Below are 22,306 nucleotides of genomic sequence, written 5' to 3'. Positions count from 1 at the left end.
ATCTACACTAGAATGAATGCAGTTGGGCACCACTGAATTGCCATGGATTAATGCTATGGAATGATGGGAGTTATAGTTTTACAAATTGTGCCAAAGAGAGCTGATGCCTCATCCAACTACAATTCCCATGATTCCATAGCATACTAGATGCTTCTCTATATACCCCTACTCCAACAGTAGTGGCATGACATGTTTGGAATTGGGGTCATAGGGTGGAGAATTTCAAGCCTCATGATATGTTTTGCTAGGTCCTGGTTATCAAAACATTATGTTTAAACAAAGTAAACTAAAATCAAGGGGTCCGTAACAGAAAAACTCAACTCTCAAGACCTTTAAAGTTATGCTGAAAACATAAATCTAAACCTTAAATAGGGAGGGGTGAGCTAAAACCAAAGTCCAAAAGTTCAATGCCAAGAATACTTTAAATACTTTAAACAAAGAGGAGTCAAAGACAAACATCAAAGATTTGCAATCTGGGTTCCGAGGTCATAGAATCATAGAATAGTAGAGTTGGAAGAGACCTCACGGGCCATCCAGTCCAACCCCCTGCCAAGAAGCAGGAAATCGCATTCAAAGCACCCCTGACAGATGGCCATCCAGCCTCTGCTTAAAAGCCTCCAAAGAAGGAGCCTCCACCACAGTCCGGGGGAGAGAGTTCCACTGCCGAACAGCCCTCACAGTGAGGAAGTTCTTCCTGATGTTCAGGTGGAATCTCCTTTCCTGTAGTTTGAAGCCATTGTTCCGTGTCCTAGTTTGCAGGGCAGCAGAAAACAAGCTTGCTCCCTCCTCCCTATGACTTCCCCTCACGTATTTGTACATGGCTATCATGTCTCCTCTCAGCCTTCTCTTCTGCAGGCTAAACATGCCCAGTTCTTTAAGCTGCTCTCCATAGGGCTTGTTCTCCAGACCCTTGATCATTTTAGTTGCCCTCCTCTGGATGCTTTCCAGCTTGTCAACATCTTCCTTCAATTGCAGTGCCCAGAATTGGACACAGTATTCCAGGTGTGATCTGACCAAGGCAGAATAGAGGGGTAGCATGACTTCCCTGGATCTAGATGCTATACCCCTATTTATGCAGGCCAGAATCCCATTGGCTTTTTTAGCAGCCGCATCACATTGTAGGCTCATGTTTAACTGGTTGTCCACGAGGACTCCAAGATTTTTTTCACACGTACTGCTTTCGAGCCAGGCGTCCCCCATTCTGTATCTTTGCATTCCATTTTTACTGCCTAAGTGAAGTATCTTGCATTTGTCCCTGTTGAACTTCATTTTGTTAGTTTCGGCCCATCTCTCTAGTCTGTTAAGATAGTTTTGAATTCTGCTCTTGTCTTCTGGAGTGTTAGCTATCCCTCCCAGTTTGGTGTCATCTTGCCAACTTGATGATTGTGCCTTCTAACCCTTCGTCTAAGTCGTTAATAAAGATGTTGAACAGAACCGGGCCCAGGACGGAACGCTGCGGCACTCCATTCATCACTTCTTTCCAACATGAAGACGACGCATTGGTGAGCACCCTATGGGTTCGTTCGCTTAGCCAATTACAGATCCATCTAACAGTAGTTTTGTCTAACCCACATTTTACTAGTTTGTTTGCCAGAAGGTCATGGGGGACTTTGTCGAAGGCCTTACAGAAATCCAGGTATGTTACATCCACAGCGTTCCTTGTATCGGCCCAACTCGTAACTCTAACGAAAAAAGAGATCAGATTAGTCTGGCATGACTTGTTTTTGGTAAATCCGTGTTGGCTATTAGCAATGACCGGATTTGTTTCTAAATGTTCGCAGACTACTTCCTTAATGATCTTTTCCAGAATCTTGCCTGGTATCGATGTGAGGCTGACCGGACGGTAATTGTTTGGGTCATTCTTTTTTTCCCTTCTTGAAGATAGGGACCACATTCACCCTCCTCCAATCTGCTGGGACTTCTCCTGTTCTCCAAGAACTCTCGAAGATAATTGCCAGTGGTTCTGAAATAACCTCAGCTAGTTCCTTCAATACTCTTGAATGTAACTGATCTAACCCTGGGGACTTGAATTCGTTTAGAGAGACCAGGTGTTCCTGGACAACCTGTTTCCCTATTTGGGGTTGGATTTCCCCTAATCCTTCATCCATTCCATGTTGCTGAGGTTGAAGACAGCTTTCTTTTTGTCAGAAGACCAATGCAAAGAAGGCATTAAGTAGTTCTGCCTTTTCCCTGTCCCTTGTCACCATCACCCCATCTTCTCCTTGCAGAGGCTCTATCGCCTCCTTGTTCTTCTTTTTTCTACCAACATAAGCAAAAAAGCCTTTTTTGTTGTTTTTAATGTCCCTGCCAAGCCTGAGCCCATTTTGCGCTTTAGCCTTGCGAACCTTTCCCCTACAGGAGTTGACTATATGTTTGAATTCTTTGGTGATTTCTCCCCTTTTCCACTTCTTGTGCATGTCTCTTTTGAGTCTTAGCCTGGTTAGAAGTTCTTTGGACATCCATTCTGGCTTCTTCGCACTTGTCTTATTTTTATTCTTTGTTGGCACTGTTTGCATTTGTGCCTTGAGTATTTCACTTTTAAAAAACTCCCATCCATCCTTAACTTCCTTGTCTTTTAATATTAATCCATGGAATGCCGCTCAGTATTTCCTTCATTTTTTGGAAGTCAGCTCTCTTAAAATCCAAAATGCATGTTTGACTTGTCTTAGTTTCAGCTTTCCTTTGTATGGCAAATTGCAGGAGCACATGATCACTTGCCCCTAAGGATCAGACCACTTCAACTGTATGGATCAGGCCTTCCACATTTGTTAAGATTAGATCAAGAGTGGCCGATCCCCTTGTTGCCTCTTCTATCTTCTGGAGCATAAAATTGTCTGCAAGGCAAGTGAGGAATTTGTTGGACTTTGTACTCTTGGCCGAGTTTGTTTTTCAGCAGATATAGTAGACACCCACAATGAGATCTTTTTGAGTCCCGGTTCCCTTGATTCTTATCCAGATGCATTATTATTATTATTATTATTATTATTATTATTATTATTATTAAACTTTATTTGTACCCCGCTAGCATCTCCCGAAGGACTCGATGCGGCTTACAAAGGCCAAGGCCTCAACACACAATATAACAATACAAAACAAAAGGCAAATTAAAACAATTAAAACAGTATAAACAACAAGCAGTAAACAAAAACACAATAAAACTGGGCCGGGCCAGAGTAATGGGTACAAGATTAAAAGTGCTGATGTGACAGGTGAAATATAAGGCTTATAGGGCAAGATGCTTTCAAGCTGGTTTCTCAGATTACAGTCTGGCATTTCTTCTGCAACATAACTGTTTTTGACATATAAAGCTACTCCCCCTCCTCTCCCTTTCGTTCTATTTCTGTGAAAGAGGTTATAGCCCTCAATGGCTACATTCCAGTGATGGGAGTCATCCCACCAGCTTTCAGTGATGCCTATGACATCGTATGTGTGGTGCTGTGCTAAAAGTTGCAGTTTGTCTTGCTTATTTCCCATGCTCTGTACATTAGTGTAAAGACATGTAAGTCCCTTTGACCTTCCCCCGAGCTGTTTATTTGGGATTATTGTGCTCTTGGTCCTTGGTCCTTGCTGTGCTTGTGCAACCCTCCATTTAGTCTTTTGACAGTTCCTGTGGTCATGGGTAATATAGTGTTCACTAGGCTGTTGTTCCCCTCCCCCAGTGGATCTAGTTTAAAGTGTGCCTGATGAGATTTGTGAGTCTGTGCACAAAAAGATGTTTTCCTACTTGTGTGAGATGCACCCCATCACTTGCCAGTAGGCCATCCTCCTGGAAGAGTAGGCCATGGTCGAGGAAGCCAAAAAGCTCCTCCTGACACCATTTTCTGAGCCAGTTATTGACCTGTACTATTTTTCTGGCCCTTGTAGTGCCATGTCCTGCAACGGGGAGGAGGGATGAAAAGATCACATGTACATTACACAGTTTTAGCTTTTTCAGGTGCCAAGGTCACAGTCCACACCAGGGAAGCCGGAATCAGAGTCCATAAATTCCATAACAAGAATTCAAAATCTGGGTTCCAAAAACAAATACCAATGTTTCTTTAAAACAAAGTCCAGGTCATGGTCCAAAAGTCAAATGCCAGGGTTGCTTGAGAATCAAGCCAAAGTCAGAGTTATGAAGTCAAAAATACCAGGCGACACAAAGTTGTCTGCTACACCAGATCTACTCTACAGAGGCTTCTTCATTTAGAGGTCTCAGCTGAAGCTCGTCTCATCCAGCCTCCACCTTAATCACTGGAGTTTGTGGTTCCTTCCATCTTCCAAAGACTGATCAACCCTTCCTAAGTATGCTGGAAAGAGTTCCCCTCTGCTGGAGACCTCCCCCCCCCCCAGCAGTCTGTTTGGCCTGCCTTGATTGCTATTACCAACAGCATACCCATTCAATGTACATCCTCTAATCCTAGAAAAGAAAGACAAATATCAAACAGTGATTCCTATGCTAATGGGGCAGTGAATAAATTCTGGGCTGAACATTAAAGTTGCTTTTAACATACTGAATTTACTTGGAAATACAATTCAGGCTAAAACCTGGACCAGATACACTCTACCGGTGATACAATTTCTACCTATGTTCTGAGCTTGCCTATTTGTTTCTCTTTTGGAAAATGCCCCCTGATTCTTATTTTTATTCACAGAGCATTACTTCCAGTTAACTCAGTGGCTATAGCTACATGTATTCAACATCATCCTCTAATTGCTGAACCGTTGTGAGATCTAAAGTGATACCATTTTAAGTAGCCATTTGTAACTTTCATTCTCAGTACTGTACGTAAAGCTTCTGTTTTCCAATTATTTGAGCATACATTTCTCAAAGGCTTAGTTTTTATAGGTTTGGCAATGGTGGCGGTAGTGGTAGCTATGAGACAAGGTAAATATGGAGATGGTTTGTGAAGCTAAACCTCTTTGGGAATTTGATAATATACCAATTAGGGGAATGATACTGAATGTACAAAGTGCCTATTATAGCCTGTTTGCCTTGCTCTTCTGTTACATTAAGTTGCTTTAAGTCCCTGAATTTTAGTGGGAAAAGCAATTGACACACATGAGATTTTAAAAACAAAATAACTTAATCAACAAAAGACATGTAAAGCCTGTGTGAAAGGAGGAATCCATTATTTATGTGTACGGCTACAATTTTGCACTGAGCAAGCAACTGCCTTCACCCTTTGATGCCAATTGCATTGTGACCACAGCCACCCCAAGAAATCAATTTTGTAAAACGTTAACGAATGTCTAGAACTATGGAAGGTTTTGGCTCCATGTGGAGGAATATTCCTCCTTACCTATTCATTTGTGAGGATTTCTTAATTTTTGGTCTGGTTTTTTTGTCTTTTTTGTTTTTCCTTGATGTTGTTCTCAGAATTAGCAGCTCTGGTGGACTGCAGGAACTGCAGTCTTTGGGACAATCTTTCTATGGTTATCTGCGTGGTGACTTGAATTGGTTTAAACAATGGATTTTAAAGTAAATACAACTGATTTTAATGTTTGTGTATATTTACAATTATTTTATGTCCCGGCATGGAGTGTTTACCATATATATGTTGTGCTCCGCCCTAAGTCCATTGGGGTGAAAAGGGCGGAATATAAATGTTTTAAATAAATAAATAAATAAATCTGCTTTGAGTTGTAAAATTTGCTTATTCCATACTCAAACTGGACCCTTCTGGACGTTTGGTCTGTGATTCTGGATTCGCCAGATGTCTTCTCCTATCTTTGGTTGTCTCCTGCTATACAGTCTTTCTAGTTTCCATTATTTTCTTCTAAAACTCCACTGCTGCAGAGATCCTTCCCCATGACTCCTAGTTTCCCATGTGTTACCTTCAAGATGACTATTCCTCTGCTACTAACTGCCATTAAAGAATCCAGAAAGTAACATTTTCCCAAGTAGCCCAAGTGATCAGTGGAATGCTACTGTCGCCAAGTACCAAAACAAAATAACCAGGGGATATAACTGGAAAGAACACTCCACCTGTGTGCTACATCACAAGACAAAATGACTGTTTTTTATATATCGCTCCCTTTCTTTCCCAAGTCATGAACCTGACTGAAAAACAACCTCTTCTTTATCTTTACCAATTGATGCTACCCCTTTCTAACAGTGAAAGGTGTGCATGCTTAAATTTCATCTGAGGAACCTAGCCTTCCTCTCTGGATATTGTATTTCTAACTTAGGGCAACCAGACCGATTGATAACTGGCAAATAGAGGGAGAAAACGTGGAGGCAGTGACAGACTTTATATTTCTAGGTGCGAAGATCACTGCAGATGCAGACTGCAGCCAAGAAATCAGAAGACATCTACTTCTTGGGAGAAGAGCAATGGCCAACTATAAAATAGTGCAAAGCAGAGACATCACATTGGCAACGAACGTCCACATAGTTAAAGCAATGGTATTCCCCATTATAACCTATGGTTACGAGAGCTGGACCATAAGGAAGGCTGAGCAAAGGAAGATAGATGCTTTTGAACTTTGGTGCTGGAGGAAAATCCTGAGGATGCCTTGGACCGCAAGAAGATCCAACCAGTCCATCCTCCAGGAAATAATGCCCGGCTGCTCACTGGAGGGAAGGTTTTTAGAGGCAAAGATGAAGTATTTTGGCCACATCATGAGAAGACAGGAAAGCTTGGAAAAGATCATGATGCTGGGGAAAATGGAAGGAAAAAGGAAGAGAGGCCAACCAAAGGCAGGATGGATGGATGGTATCCTTGAAGTGACTGGCTTGACCTTGAAGGACCTTTGGGGGGGGGCAACAGCCATCAGGGAGCTCTGGCGTGGACTGGTCCATGAGGTCACGAAGAGTTGGAAATGACTGTGTGAATGAAGAAGAAGAACTTAGGGCCCTTCCATACAGCCATGTTAGGAAATCCCACAATATCTGCTTTGAACTGGGTTATCTGAGTTCACACTGCCATATATTCCAGTTCAAAGCAGAGAATGTGGGAGTTTATTCAGCTATGTGGAAGGGGCCTAATCTATAGTAACTACTATTTTTACATTTGAATCTATTCATGTAGTTCAATATATGCACATTTCTATCTACTTTGTGTCAGGACCATAATTCCTGGGCCTGCACTCTGGTGCCAGTAATCAAGGATGCTGACATCAAAAAGCTGATAAGGCACCTGCAGCTCTCACCCAGAAGGAAAACGGCTGTGGGCGAGCGGGAAGAATTGCGCGGGGTTTTCTCTGGACAGGAATTGTTACTTTGAATGTGGGGGAGTGTATATAAGGGGATCTTTCTGGGCTGACCAGCAATCTTGGCTTTATATGTTTGTACGGTATTCTTCAGTAAAGTCTTCGGTGACAACAGAGAGAGTCTCTTGTATTCATTCGGAGGCGGCTGGAGTGAGCTGACACTTTGTGCTTTGTGGGTGGGGGAGTGGCATGCATAGCTGGCAAACCTATATGACTCCCATATACTTTAGCCAACATAGGCAATGTAGTCCAAAATACCTGATGAGACCTAGGTCTAAAATGCTGACAGATATGACCACCCTATAGAAGTCTTATCAATTTTAGCTGGTATACTCATGACAAAGAACAATAAAAGCTGTAGTCTAAATTATCTGGTAGGATCTGAGATACTGTCATATGCATTTTATATTATAATATGTGATCTATACATATTGGACCCCCCCCCTTTTTTTTTTTTTACAAAATTTATCAGGACGTAGCTACTTTTTAAAAACAAAACTAAGGGGTCAATTTATCTCGTTTGCATATTGCAATGTAAGGCCTGTATATGGCAGTTCTAAAGTCAGGCTTCACTGGGGCAAACTGTACATTTCTTATAGTTAGCCCGATTTTTTAACTAAGTAGTAACTCTTCCCTTTCTCTTGATGCTTCTACAGGGGGGATTTTCGAATGTGTGGAATCTGGCCCAACAGGAGCAATGGGAGCAGAGGAACTGGCCTTCCGGTTTGCTGTGAACACAATAAACAGAAACAGAACTCTGTTACCAAATACCACATTAACCTATGATACCCAGAAGATAAACCTCTATGACAGTTTTGAAGCATCCAAAAAAGGTAAGTTTACAAAAGTTCTGTTGGTTAACTGCCAGGTGCTTGATTGCTCCAGGCATTGGTTTCTTCTCAGTTAAGCCCCCCAACCTTTCACCTCCTGGAAAACACAATGGTTCTTTAAAAAAAATAAAAATAAAACTAATACCTTTTATCAAGGTTACAGGTTAGAAACACAATACACAGATGAATTATAAAACCAAAACCAAAAAGCACACCATTACATTTTCAAGAAATGTGTATATCATCCGTTGAAGCATTTGGGAGAAAGGGGGCAATAAAAGGTCAATATTAACTAAATGCCTTTCTCCCAATTTGATCATGAGAAGCAGGGTGACAATGAAAATCTTCTGTGTTATGATTTCCAAAACAAGTAAAAATAAACCATGCTTCCACAAATGAAAATTTTAACTTTATTTAAAATATTTAATGTTAATTTTATATTGCATTGAAACTATAAATATGTTTTGGGTGTTTTAACTGTCCTTCAGCAGGTTTTTAAAAACATTTTAATTTTTGGAAATCTATGTTTTAGTGGCATTTTTTAAAAATATTGGAAGCTGCCCTGAATCTCATTTTGGGGAGAAAGGCAGGCTAGAATTTCTATAAATAAATAAAAATAATGCAATTAACACTGTATATTCTCATGTACAGGTAAACATTATGTATAAGTTGAGGGCAGGTTGTAGGGCCAAAATTATTGATTTCTATGTGGCCCGTGGATAAGTTGAGAGTCATTCCATGGACAGATGAAAGCATCAGCTGCCCTTGGTCACTGCCACCACTGTTTCTTCACCCAGGCCATCAAAAAAGCTAGAAGTGTCGCAATGACAGAGAGAATAGAAGGTATTGGTACTTATTTTTCAGGGGTGAGCTAAGCTCCTACCTTTTGACATTCTACTCTGAGAAGGAGATGGGTTTTTTTTTAAAGTAAGAGTTAAGGTACAGTACTCACATTAACTGGAGAATATGTTGAGCCAGGTTTTTTTTTTTGGAGCCTCCGGTGGCTCAGTGTGTTAAAGCGCTGAGCTGCTGAACTTGCAGACCGAAAGGTCCCAGGTTCGAATCCGGGGAGCAGAGTGAGCGCCTGCTGTTAGCTCCAGTTTCTGCCAAACTAGCAGTTCAAAAACATGCAAATGTGAGTAGATCAATTGGTACCGCTCCAGCGGGAAGGTAACGGCGTTCCATGCAGTCATGCCGGCCACATGATCTTAGAGGTGTTTACGGACAACGGCGGCTCTTCGGTTTAGAAATGGAGATGAGCACCAACCCCCAGAGTCAGACATGACTGGACTTAACATCAGGGGAAACCTTTATCTACCATTATGTTAAGCCAGGTTTTTGGGGTTGATTTTTTTGACTAATATTTCTAATTGTATACATTAGTATATAGAATAATCTTATTCTAAGTTATTTTACTCCACATTTGCTGTATCTGCTGTGCCAGCATCTCTGTCCTGGCCACTCTGTTTCTGAGTCCTGGCCACTCTGGCACCATTGATTCACAGAAAACAAAGTAGGCTTTTTTAAAAATTTCAGCTATTTCTTGTCTGATGCCAAGCAGCAGAAAAGGGATGAGATCTGTATTGGATATTAGAATACTGAAATATTCTTTGAAATCCCATATTTAGATTCAAGATGACTGGTAATTGCAAAAAACATGTTTTGATTTTATTTCTAAAAAAAGGTCATCTTTGGACAGGGAAAAGATTTAGAGTTCATTTCTGCACTGTACAATTAATAATAATAATAATAATATAATAAAACTTTATTTATACCCCGCCACCATCTCCCCAACGGGGACTCGGGGCGGCTCACATGGGGCCATGCCCAAGACAATACAATAGACAAAATATAAAAACAACATATCAATTAATACAGTTTGACACCACTTTAATTGGCGTGGCTCAATGCTATGTAATAATGGAAATAGTAATTGGTGAGACACAAGTACACTTTGTGAGAGAAGGCTTAGAATTTTGTAAGACTATAATACCCATGATTCCATATAATGATATGATAGGCAAAGTGTTGTCAAACTGCATTAATTTTATGGTGTAGATGCACCTTAAGTTCCAATACTCCACATTCACATCAACAATCTATGAACAAATTATGTTCCTCATTTACACTAACAAAACTTTGAATTATCTGATAGAATGTGAATCAGTCTCACTTGTATTGATTTCTAGTAATTGGGGCCGTTAGATAAAAATCTATACAGAGCTTGGAACGTTCCTTTTTCATAAGATTTTCTTTTACTTATCACACTGTGTGATAGTGTAAATTAGCAGTATTCCCTGGTATTTTATAATACTTGTGACGCAGCATGTTGCTGTTATATTACTTCCTATTATTTGTTTTTGGGAGGAAAACCCTTAAAATTAAGATAAGATAGTTTATTTGGCATAAGATATGGAAATATTGAAGAGCCCCGGTGGTGAAGTGTGTTAAAGCACTGAGCTGCTGAACTTGCAGACCAAAAGATCACAGGTTCAAATCCTGGGAGCGGAGTGAGCGCCCGCTGTTAGCTCCAGCTTCTGCCAACCTAGCAGTTCGAAAACATGCCAATGTGAGTAGATCAATAGGTACCACTCCAGCAGGAAGGTAACGGTGCTCCATGCAGTCATGCCGGCCACATGACCTTGGAGGTTTTTACAGACAACACCGGCTCTTCGGCTTAGAAATGGAAATGAGTACCAACCCACAGTGTCAGACATGACTAGACTCAACGTCAGGGGAAACCTTTACCTATGGAAATATCCTGTCAAAATAGCTTTAAAAATGTCATTTGAAAGTAAATTTGAAAGTTACTAATTGCACCAGAAGTGGGAAAGGGGCACCTCATCAGCCTCATAGAATCTCCAAACTGTATTTTTGACAGAAGCCTCCTGCTAGTTCTTCAATGCCTCATGTCTTGCTGTATTCTGGTCAAAATGGCAGCTAGAAATGACATGATATTAATCCTAATCACCATTTTGATAGAGATATACCCCAAAGGCTCCTGATCCTGTCTGATCTTGGAAGCTAAACAAGGTCAACCCTGGTTAGTACTTCAATGTAAGACCAACAATGAATATCAGGTGCGATGTGTGAAATTTCAAAGTAAGGAACTGGCAAAACTACCTCTCAGTAATCCAATTAAATCCATAAGATTGCCATAAAGTCACCAGCCAATTTAAGATTTTCCTGTTAGTGACTAGGCAAGTTTCACATCAATATATTGTTATTATAGACTTCCTGGATTTTAGCAGGTTTTATGTCAGCAGTAAGTTTAACTTTGTTGAGTGTTGGGTACCACAAAAAAAAATATACCTGGCCAAGGGCAGAGTTTTCTTGCCCTGGGATCAACCTGAATTTAAGTTGGGTTTCTTTTGGGGTCTACAACATTCTCACACAAAGGAAGTTGGGAAGATTTGTTTGCATGAGCTGGTGCTGCCATTCTACTTTCTCCCAGTGGAATAAAAATATCACATACTAAGATTGGTTGAAATGTGGGCAGCTTTATTTATTGCCATCTATTTAAGTGTTTTTAGTTGTATTCAGAAACTAAAGGTGGGAGCAACCTAGCGTGGGAGCAGCTAGGACAGTGTGTCTCTCCTAGACCTCACCCAGCCTCTCCTGGATAAAAGCATTGTAGACTCCAAGAGAAACCCAACTTAAATCTGGTTTGCTGTCTATATGGAATGCTGACTAGAGGGTGGCAATTTTCAAGTTGCATGGCTTCTGGAGAGGATGAAAACCCAGAGACTAGCCCCAAAGACAGAAACTATCCCCATCCCTTGATTGTATGATATTCAGAAGCAGTTCCATCCTTCCCCAAATAGGTGCCATAGATACCTTACACTACCTTTCTCTCCTCAATGCCCCTCCCCCCAGTGAAGGCCTATTTAAGATACCACTCAAAGCCAATTATCAAGTATGGGGTAGGCAGAAATTTTTTTTAAAAAAACCCTACAAAAGCCTTGGAAAATGGGGAAACATGTCTTTTTGATCCAAAGCAACCAGTAAACTTAAAATATGAAAAGAGGTAGGAGAGTGAGTTGCCAGAGTCCAAAGAGGGAGTGACAAGGCAGAATGGTCCTTAAATAAGGTGAGCTCTACTCTTTCTCTGGTGCAAGATGCCAGGACACTAATTATACTGATCTCTTCCCACTGGAGGCCAGCAAATGACCCCCCCCCCCCCAACCCTTACGGTACTATGCTAAAGCTGGATAAAATCAAATACTTCTATTAGTATTTCTATATTAATATTTCTATTAGAAGGGGGATGCACTGATAGAATAATGTTGTGGGTTTTTGAAGTATAGCTTCCCTCTTTAATCATAACTTCATTTTTTTTAAAACAAAAGAATAACTTGTTATTGAAGACCAGGTGATCATTATTTTATGAAGCAGCTCTCATTAGATACTTTTTCTAGGTTATGGATATTGTGTATTTAGAGAAGATTTTCAGGAGAAATACCAAAAAGTTATTTCCACTGAACTTTGTTTTCATTATAAGGAAAAGATTAAAAGACAGCATAACAGTAAGGTACTTTGAGTTGAACTATCAGTGGCTTGAAATATATCCATAGTCTTGAGGGATTGCTCTAGATATCTCCCACCCATGTCAATGGGAACTCTACCTGGCCATTTATAATTCTTAATAAAACAAGGGAGACTACACTTTAGTTTTCTGCCTCATTTTTTTCTGCTGAGGCACACTCAGACTAATTTTCCCTTGTTGTGATATCTAGTGTGTATTGATACTGAACATTTCTTAGTTCTGCACAATAGTAACAAAATACAGGAAAATAAATGCACATTGAGAGGACATAAACTTAGAGCACCAGTATCTTGTCAAAAGCCATGATTTTGTATGGCATGGAAATCATGCTCCAGGTAAATAAGCTGGTGTAAATTTAGAACCAGACAGTGATACAGTCTTTATGAATGCAACTGCAACTAGTAACAAAGAGCAAACAACAGCATATGAATCTGATGGCCCAAGGCTATTCTGTTTGCTTAGCTAATAACTAGCAGAAGTGTTAACAAAATAATGTCAAGGTAAAGTGGGGATATTTTCAGTCTAGTTATTCTTGAAACCTATGAAATTGACAGTGGAGCACCTCGATAGCAATCATGTTCAAGGTCAATTGTTTCCAAAATGCCAAAGTCAATGGATTTTGTCAGCAAGGTGCCGTAAAAGCTTCTAATTCCATATATCCGGTTGATGGTTTTGATAGAATCTCTGCCTTCTGCCTATCCAAGTAATAATTTGAATTGAGACAGGCCACTCTATAGGGCTTAGACCATATGTAGGGATTATGAAGCCATCTAGTCCTCATGATGGAATGCAGAAACCTTGAATTGTAGGCACCTTAGCCAGCAAAATGAATGGTAAAGAAGTCTGGGAGACACAGTGCAATTCTCATCCCTGGTACAGGCCAATGACTATGTCAAATGGTGTCTTTCCATTGACATTAAGATATTTGATCCAGCAGAAGCTTTAGTGAGAAGAATGGAGAGGGGAAGACATATTTATTGTTTCCTCCATGTCTTTGAAAGTTCCTTCTGGAGAAGACTTTGGAGTCTGTGGGAACTTGAGAGCAGGGGTGAGCTCCCTCCTGTAGGCTGGGTACCATACAACAAACTCAAATACCTGCATTTTCCTTGGCAGTTCCCCTCAAAATGGCAACAAGAGATAAACTTACTCCAGTCTTCATTTTGAGAAGGACTTCAGATGCAAATGCAGGTATTTGTGTGCAGGAGCGTGTTCTAGGGTGGGTTTTTTTGCATGTTCTGATGTATTGGGGGGGGGGGGGGTTCATGTAATTCTGAGGCAAAAACTAGCTAATGTTTAAGTGGGGTGTTGGGTGCAGGAGAGGGCCTCAGGGGCCACACAAATGAGACACAGAGATCACATGCAGGTTGTGCTGTACCTCATCTTCTTGTCTCTTGTGCTATTTTACTCATGGAGTCTTCCTATCAGTGTAAGGGTGCTACTGGATTCATCCTCTACAATTTGACCTTCAACATGTACAATCAACCCTCCACATTTGTGGATTTATGTTTTGCAGCTAAACCCGTAGATTTAAATTTGTTCCTCCTAGGAATCAAAGAATAACAGAGTTTGAAGAGACCTCATGAGCTATCCACTCTAACCCCCTGCCAAGAAGCAGGAAAATCGCAATCAAAGCACCGCCAACAGATGGCCATCCAGCCTCTGCTTAAAAGCCTCCAAAGAAGGAGCCTCCACCACAGTCCGGGGGAGAGAGTTCCACTGTTGAACAGCTCTCACAGTTTGAAAGTTATTCCTAATTTTCAGATCGAATATCCTTTCCATAATTTGAAGCCATTGTTCTGTAACCTAGTCTCCAGGGCAGCAGAAATCAAGCTTGCTCCCTCCTCCCTATGACTTCCCCTCACATATTTATACAAGGCCATCATGTCTCCTCTCAGCCTTCTCTTCTGCAGGCTAAACATGCTGAACTCTTTAAGCCACTCCTCATTTGGCTTGTTATCCAGCCCTCCTCTGGACACATTCCAGTTTGTCAACATCTCCCTTCAATTGTGTTGCCCAGAATTGGACACAATATTCCAGGTGTGGTTTGACTAAGACAGAATAGAGGGATAGCATGACTTCCCTGGATCTAGACACTATACTCCTGTTTATGCAGGCCAAAACCCCATTGGCTATTTTAGCTGTCTCATCACATTGTTGGTTCATGTTTAACTTGTCCACAAAGACTCCAAGATCTTCTTCACATGTACTGCTGTCAAGCCAGGCATCCCACATTCTGTATCTTTGCATTTCATTTTTTTCTGCCTAAGTGGAGTATCTGGCATTTGTCCCTGTTGAAGTTCATTTTGTTAGTTTTGGCCCATCTCTGCATTCTGTTAAGATCATTTTGGATTCTGCTCCTGTCTTCTGGAATATTAACTATCACTCCCAATTCGGTGTTGTCTGCAAACTTGATGATCATGCCTTCTAACCCTTCATCTAAGTCATTTATCTTAAGGTCCTCCAGAATGGTGCTATTTTTGTTGAACTTTGAACATAGAGACATACTAGAAGACTTATAGATTCCTAGAGAGAATAGTTCTTTAGGAATCACTAGGTCTTTTCATTATATGGACAACTTATGGCTGACAAACCAAAAATGGGCAATTTGGAAGTCCCTAAACAGACTCAGAAGTGGAGTGCGCAGATCAAAAGACAACTTGGCAAGATGGCACTACCTGGAGGAATCCTCCACCTTGTGTGACTGTGGAGTACAACAAACAACTCTGCATATGTATGCTTGTCCACAATGTCCTGCGTCATGTACTGAGGAGGAGGTGTTTAAAGCTATGGACAATGCGGTTGCTGTTTCCCACTTTTGGTCTAAAACTATTTAGCTGCTTGTGATTCCTTTATTTTATTACCTTTAAACTTATTTATTATGCAATGCTTTTGACACAAAATAAAAAATAAATGGCTGACATTGACCATTAGCTGCACATGAGAATCTAGAATTTCCCAGGAATGTGTTCTCTCAGATTAATTTTCTTCAATTCAATGTTTTCCTATTTCCATGGGGATTTTTCACCCCTAACCTCCATGAAAGTGGAGGGCCAACTTTATATTTAATGAATGAATTATCATTAATTACTTTCTACTTGAAAAGTATAACACTTTTAGCAAAAACAAGCCTATCTGACTGCAGATCTAATATGGTGTTTTTTTTTTTTTGGAAGGGGGAGTTGGATGTTGTTGTTCTTTGCAGAAGGCTAATTGTATTTTCTCCTCTTTCAGCTTGTGATCAGCTCTCTCTTGGAGTAGCAGCCATCTTTGGGCCTTCACACAGCTCTTCAGCTAATGCAGTGCAATCTATCTGCAATGCGTTGGGGGTTCCACATATACAGACGCGCTGGAAGCACCAGGTTTCAGACAACAAAGACTCATTTTATGTCAGCCTTTACCCAGATTTCTCTTCACTCAGCCGTGCCATCCTTGACCTTGTGCAGTTCTTCAAGTGGAAAACTGTCACAGTTGTTTACGATGACAGCACAGGTAAGCATGCAGTAGGACTTTATGCAGTAGTGTTGGTGGCTGTCTGTAATACATATAATCCTCTAAACCAACAAAGAATTGGGTTTTTAATGCAGGCAGCTAGTCGGAGGATACGGTAGTGAAATTATGTTGTAAATCATTAAAATATATTCATACTGCCTGCATCTCTCTCATTATGCAGAATGTGTTTGTGTATATTCTTTATGTTTAAAAAGGAGAGGGGGAATTTTGATCAATGCATTAAAAGATAACATTTTATCCAAGGATCTAAGCATCCTGATTTGAGGAAAACATTTGAAAATTTCATGAGAACAGTTTCCAGGGATAGTTCTCTGTTCTCGGATCTGGTGGCTCTATTTGCAAAACCTTTTCTCTATAATAGATTTTTCATTTTGTAAAAAAAATGTAATTGTAAACCTACATTATGTTTTCATTAATGTTGTCAGCCAATCACACGTCCATGATGTAGGCCAGGGAATTTTTTTGGGGATATTCAGGTATGTTCACTTTGGCATGCATGGAAGATTCAGTGCATAGAGGGTGCTACAGTGTTATCGTAACAGTTTCCTATTCACTTCATTAGGTGTCAACAACAGTTCTGTGTACTGAATGCAAATGAAAATACGGAGCTGTCCCAGATAATCAAGTCAATACTGGAGTTGGCTGGAAAGAGAAATGGAAAATGCATATAGAAATTTGCATCTTATAACTCTTAAAGGAGGCAAGAAGATGCATATCTGATTACGTGAATATTTTTCTTGAATCATATCCTTTATCAAAATGGATTTTGATGTGTTTGTTTCACCATGCCTATATAACACCATATATAAACAAATGGGGAAGAGCTGTAATTTAGTGGCAGATTACATACATAGTATGAAAAAGATGTCAGGTCCAATCCTTGATATTTTCAGATATGGCTGGGAAAAATTTATGTATGAGCACTGGAGAGTTGCTGCTAATGGTCTGGCTCAAAATAATACAGCTTGCTCTGTTTCACAGCTCGGGCTGTGGCGCAGGCTGGAGAGCAGCTGCAATGAATCACTGCAATGAATCACTCTGACCAGGAGGTCATGAGTTCGAGGCCCGCTCACAGCCTATGTTTGTTTGTCTTTGTTCTATGTTAAAAGGCATTGAATGTTTGCCTATATGTGTAATGTGATCCGCCCTGAGTTCCCTTCGGGGTGAGAAGAGCAGAATATAAATGCTGTAAATAAATAAATAAATAAATAAATAAATATCGAATGGTTCCTTATGGGACAGTTTTCTTATTGCAAGGAACCACATGCAGTGAGAAAAATTACATTTCCCCAACTTTTAAAGATATAATAATCATCATCATCATCATCATCATCTTTATTTATATCTCACTTTTCTCCCTCACAGGACTCAAAGTGACTTACAACATATTAAAATCACATAAACAATAATCAAAGTACATAAATAATATAAGCATATTAGGATAAACAGGTTGAATAAAACAATTACAGGATAAATTCAAGTTCATGAGGCATCATATCGAGACATATATTGCACTCTACTCCAGTCCATAACATATGATGTTCCTGTCATTCCTGATTAATTTTCTTCACTAAATGCCTGTTTAAACAGGAAGGTTTTTAGTTGGTTCTTAAAAGAGTACTCAAATGTATAAGTGTTCTGGAATATATTGAAAGTTTAACTTCTAGAGCAATATTATAGTTACACATCAATATTAAATAAGACCAGATAAAAATACAATATATAATACTAGTTCAGTATATCAGAAATAACCATATGGTTTGCTGAACAGTAAAGCTGTGCCCTGAGCAAGTAGCCTATTCTCTTTAGTCAGTTTTCACCCCTGTGCCTAGTCTGTTCTGCTGGAACACTATCCTTGGAGAAATACTGTCCCTGGAACATGGACTATTGACCTCATCATGAAAAGCAGATTTTGGCAGCATATGCCGGTCCTACATCACCCACGGAGCCTGAAGGCTCCCATCAAATGATGACGGCATGGATCCATGGGTGATGTAGAGCAGAGCTGATGCATGCAGCCACTGCAGCAACACGGAGACTTCCTGTTTTGCCATTAGAAGCAATGGGGGGAAGCCGTGAGGTCCATGCTTTCCCCCCATGGGATTAGCCATATTGGAGCTGGGTGATATGAGGCGTGGGGCACTCGGTTCCCCATGGCTCCTGACAATGCAAGGTGATTCCAGCGGCCATGTAACAAGGTCATATATTTACTCAGAAGACTGTCTATGTGGGGAAGTCATTGCCAAAAGAATTATATAAATCTTGCTAGATCAGTGCTTTCCCACCTTGGTCCTCCAGGAGTTCTGGGCTTCAACTCCCACAATTCCTAACAGCTGGTAAGCTGGCTGGGATTTCTGGGAGTTGGCGTCCAAAACAATTAGAGGACCAAAGGTTGGGAACCACTGTGTTAGATAGTGAAATCCTGCTAGATCTTTTTGTAGACTGCCAACCATTTCAGGGTAGAAATATATGAAATATATGTGGTTTTTCTATGTTGAAAACATATTTCCTCACATACAGTTCTCTATATAGCAAAAACATTTCCTGCATAAAATTCATTTGGTACCATTCCATTATCCAGGTGGAGTCCAAAAGGGAGCACTAGAGAGAAGACTAGTCCATTTTACGGAGGGGGGGGGGGGAGGACAGGAGAGTTGAAGGAGTAAAAGTATTTGTTCCTGTTTTTCTGTTATCCCCCCCACCCATGTCGCCATCATGGAAACAATCATTGTTTATGACATAGGAAGGGGGGGGGGGAATAATTAGCAGAAATGGGAGAAATGGGTTTCTCCTTCACCTCACCTCCCCCCCCCCCCCGGGTACAATGGACTATTCTTCTCTGTCTAGTGCCCCCTTTTATTTATTTATTTGCCCATTTAAACCCCGCCTTTCTCACCCTGAAGGGGACTCAAGGCGGCTCTGCCTGGATAATAGAACAGCACAATTCATTTCCTGCACAGAAAAATGCATCCATATTTTTGCAAAGTGTGAATAACTTGACATCTGTTATTCTAATTGGCAGAGTTTGTAAAGCACCAAGAAATCTTATTACATCAGGAAAACAAATTTAAAGTATTTTTTTTCACCCCTAAATTAAGAACCAGTCTGCATTATTTAATCTCCATCACTGTGCCCCAAAGTGGTGAACTGCCACTATATGGGAAAACTGCTACACAATGCATCCTCATTCCCAGATTATATCTGCTTAAAGAATAGTTTTGGTATTAGATCTCCGCTCATTGCTTCCCAAAAAGAGCTATGAAATTCTGCTACTGCTTCATCGATTTGCAGTATGAGATCAGATTTATGTGGGAAACTTTAGCCATTTCACTGAACAATCTGTTCATTTTCCAGTTTGTGACATGCTCAAATGTAGATGAAATGTATTGGTCTGGATGAAGAGATATTCAGGGAGAGAACCTGAACATTGAGCCACCTTATAATAGGGTTCAGGCTTTTAGTTCTGTAAGCTCTTATGGAAGAAAGGTGTTCATAGGTACATATGTGGCTTACATCTACAGAAGTCACAGCTCTGATCAGAAGGATATTAGGGAACTACTGCTTCTTTTAGTACATAATATGAAAGTTCTGATAAATCTTCCTTTTATCAAGATCTGCTCTTCACATCTCGGAAAGGAAATGAAAATGATGCAGAGAGATTATTTTGCAAAATAACCAATTCAAAATCGGCCAACATAATTTGTGCACCATATATTAAAATTTTAGTATAATTTTTATAGAAAATAATTTGGAATAAACAAAAATATGGCTATAGCTAAGGATGACTTAGACCTGGACAGTTATAAAGGACTGTATATTTTAAGAAGTACAATATAATTAATTAATAATAATGATAGAAAGTCTAACTTATGACCAATGTATTTCAAACAAAGAGTACTAACCTGTTATGGAAATGATAAACTATAGTTATAACAAAGGGATTTTATGTTTTGTACTTCATAACTAACTCTTTCATTTTTAATGAGTATGTTGAAAATACATAAAAGAAGAGAAAGTTATTACCGTATCTCATTTCTTTCATAGTTAGGCTGACATATTTATCTTATGTGTAGCAATACTCAGAGAAATTTAATACTGGAATATTGGCTCTAGGCACTGTCGAATAAGGCATGCTATACCAGCGTACAGCCTGGTAATGACCATGTCCTGCAAAACTTATATGATGTCCACAATCCCAAATGGGACCTTAAAAAGCATTTCTGCTATGGATAAAGTGATGTGAAATGTAAAATTTAGCAGGAATTGTGGCATCTGCTGTCCCCCTCCCCCCCCCCACCTTTCTGACCATTAAAAAATGTCTTGACTCTACCTGTGTTACCATCCTCATCCCCATTACTCACATTCATGCAGCATTGGGCAATTGAGGTCATTTCACAGATTTTTGGTTTACAATTCCCATCATTATTTACAATTCCTATTATTATTATTTTATTGTATGACACAGCAAACAAGATAGATATGCTGGATTTCGTTTCACAAAATCACAAGTCGAACACTTCCCAAGTGTCTAGGACTGTGTGATGTATTTTTGGATGATGCGCGCAGATCGCAGTAGGGTGGCCTTTTGCAGGTGACAGATCGTAATTTTGTCAATGTCTATTGTTTCCAAATGCCGGCTGAGATCTTTTGGCACGGCACCCAGTGTGCCCATCACCACTGGGACCACCTGCACCAGTTTCTGCCAGAGTCTTTGAAATTCAATCTTGAGATCCTGATAGCGGCTGAGTTTTTCCTGTTGTTTTTTGTCAATGCGACTGTCACCTGGGATGGCAACATCAATGATCCAAACCTTTTTCTTTTCCACAACTGTGATGTCTGGTGTGTTGTGTTCCAGGACTTTGTCAGTCTGGATTCGGAAGTCCCACAGTATCTTTGCATGCTCATTTTCCAATACCTTTGCAGGTTTCTGATCCCACCAGTTCTTTGCTGCTGGCAGGTGGTACTTGAGGCATAAGTTCCAATGAATCATTTGGGCCACATAGTTGTGCCTCTGTTTGTAGTTTGTCTGTGCGATTTTGTTACAGCAGCTGAGGATATGATCAATGGTTTTGTCGGTTTCCTTGCACAGTCTGCATTTTGGGTCATCAGCTGATTTTTCGATATTGGCCTTATTTGCATTTGTTCTGATGGCTTGCTCCTAGGCTGCAAGGATCAGGCCTTCTGTCTCCTTCTTCAGGGTCCCATTCGTGAGCCATAGCCAGGCCTTCTCCTTATCAGCTTTTCTTTCAATTTTGTCAAGGAACTTTCCATGCAATGTTTTGTTGTGCCAGCTGTCAGCTCTAGTTTGTAGTGCGGTTTTCTTGTACTGGTTTTTTGTCTGCTGTGCTTTGAGGAGTTTCTGATTTTTGACTTCAATCAAAGCAGGTTCTTCACTTTGCTTTACATATTCTGCCAGGGCATGTTCTTTTTCTTTGACTGCTTGTTTTACTTGTAAGAGTCCTCTGCCCCCTGATCTTCTAGGCAGATATAGCCAGTCAACATCACTATGAGGGTGCAGTGAATGATGAATGGTCATGAGTTTTCTTGTTTTTCTGTCCAGTTCTGTCTGTGTCCAATTTATAATGCCAGCAGTATATCTTATGACAGGTATGGCCCATGTGTTTATGGCCTTGATGGTGTTGCCTCCATTGAGCTTCCTTTTGAGAATTTTTCTGACCCTTTGTGTGTATTCTTTACTGACCACAGTTTTCACATGTTCATGCTTGATGTTGTCCAGCTGTAATATGCCCAGATATTTATAGGCCTCTGGCTGATGACACTTTATTGTTTGGCCATTAGGCATACTTATGCCCTCACTTTCAGTGATTTTTCCCTTCTTCAATGCCACTGTCAAACATTTGTCCAAACCAAACTCTATGCTGATATCAGTACTAAAAATTCAGACAGTGTAGGTCAGAGACTGGATTTCAGTTTCCATTTTCCCATACAGCTTTAGGTCATCCATGTACATCAGATGCAAAATTTTGTGAGAATTCTTAGATGTTTGATAGCCGAGATTTGTTTTTTATAAGATTGTTGACAGAGGGATCATGGCAATAATGAAAAGCAGAGGGGACAATGAATCTCCCTGGAAAATTCCTCTTCTGATGTTGACAAGTCCATAGCTTTCATATCCAACAAACAGTTTTCCAGTGCTCCATCATGTTTTCAATAAAGGTGCCAACGTTTTTACAAATCCCGATGGCGTCCAGGCACTTGATGATCCAGC

The 22,306-nt window shown here is 40.3% G+C and overlaps 1 protein-coding gene across 2 annotated transcripts in view; it reads left to right on the top strand.

The window, feature by feature from the left end:
- The window catches only part of grik2 (glutamate ionotropic receptor kainate type subunit 2), a 774,384-nt gene that overhangs the window by 260,253 nt on the left and 491,825 nt on the right, over window positions 1-22,306 (top strand). For both annotated transcript variants that reach the window (XM_003215508.4, XM_008119029.3), the window contains exons 3-4: window positions 7,848-8,024; window positions 15,799-16,056. In XM_003215508.4, the coding sequence (XP_003215556.1) occupies window positions 7,848-8,024; window positions 15,799-16,056 (435 nt within the window). The remainder of the gene's footprint in view (window positions 1-7,847; window positions 8,025-15,798; window positions 16,057-22,306) is intronic.

Source organism: Anolis carolinensis, chromosome 1 (assembly GCF_035594765.1).
Source record: "Anolis carolinensis isolate JA03-04 chromosome 1, rAnoCar3.1.pri, whole genome shotgun sequence".
NCBI classification, from domain to species: Eukaryota; Metazoa; Chordata; class Lepidosauria; order Squamata; family Dactyloidae; genus Anolis; species Anolis carolinensis.
The sequence above is the reverse complement of the archived record's forward strand: the minus strand, read 5'-3'. Positions and strand labels throughout refer to the sequence as shown.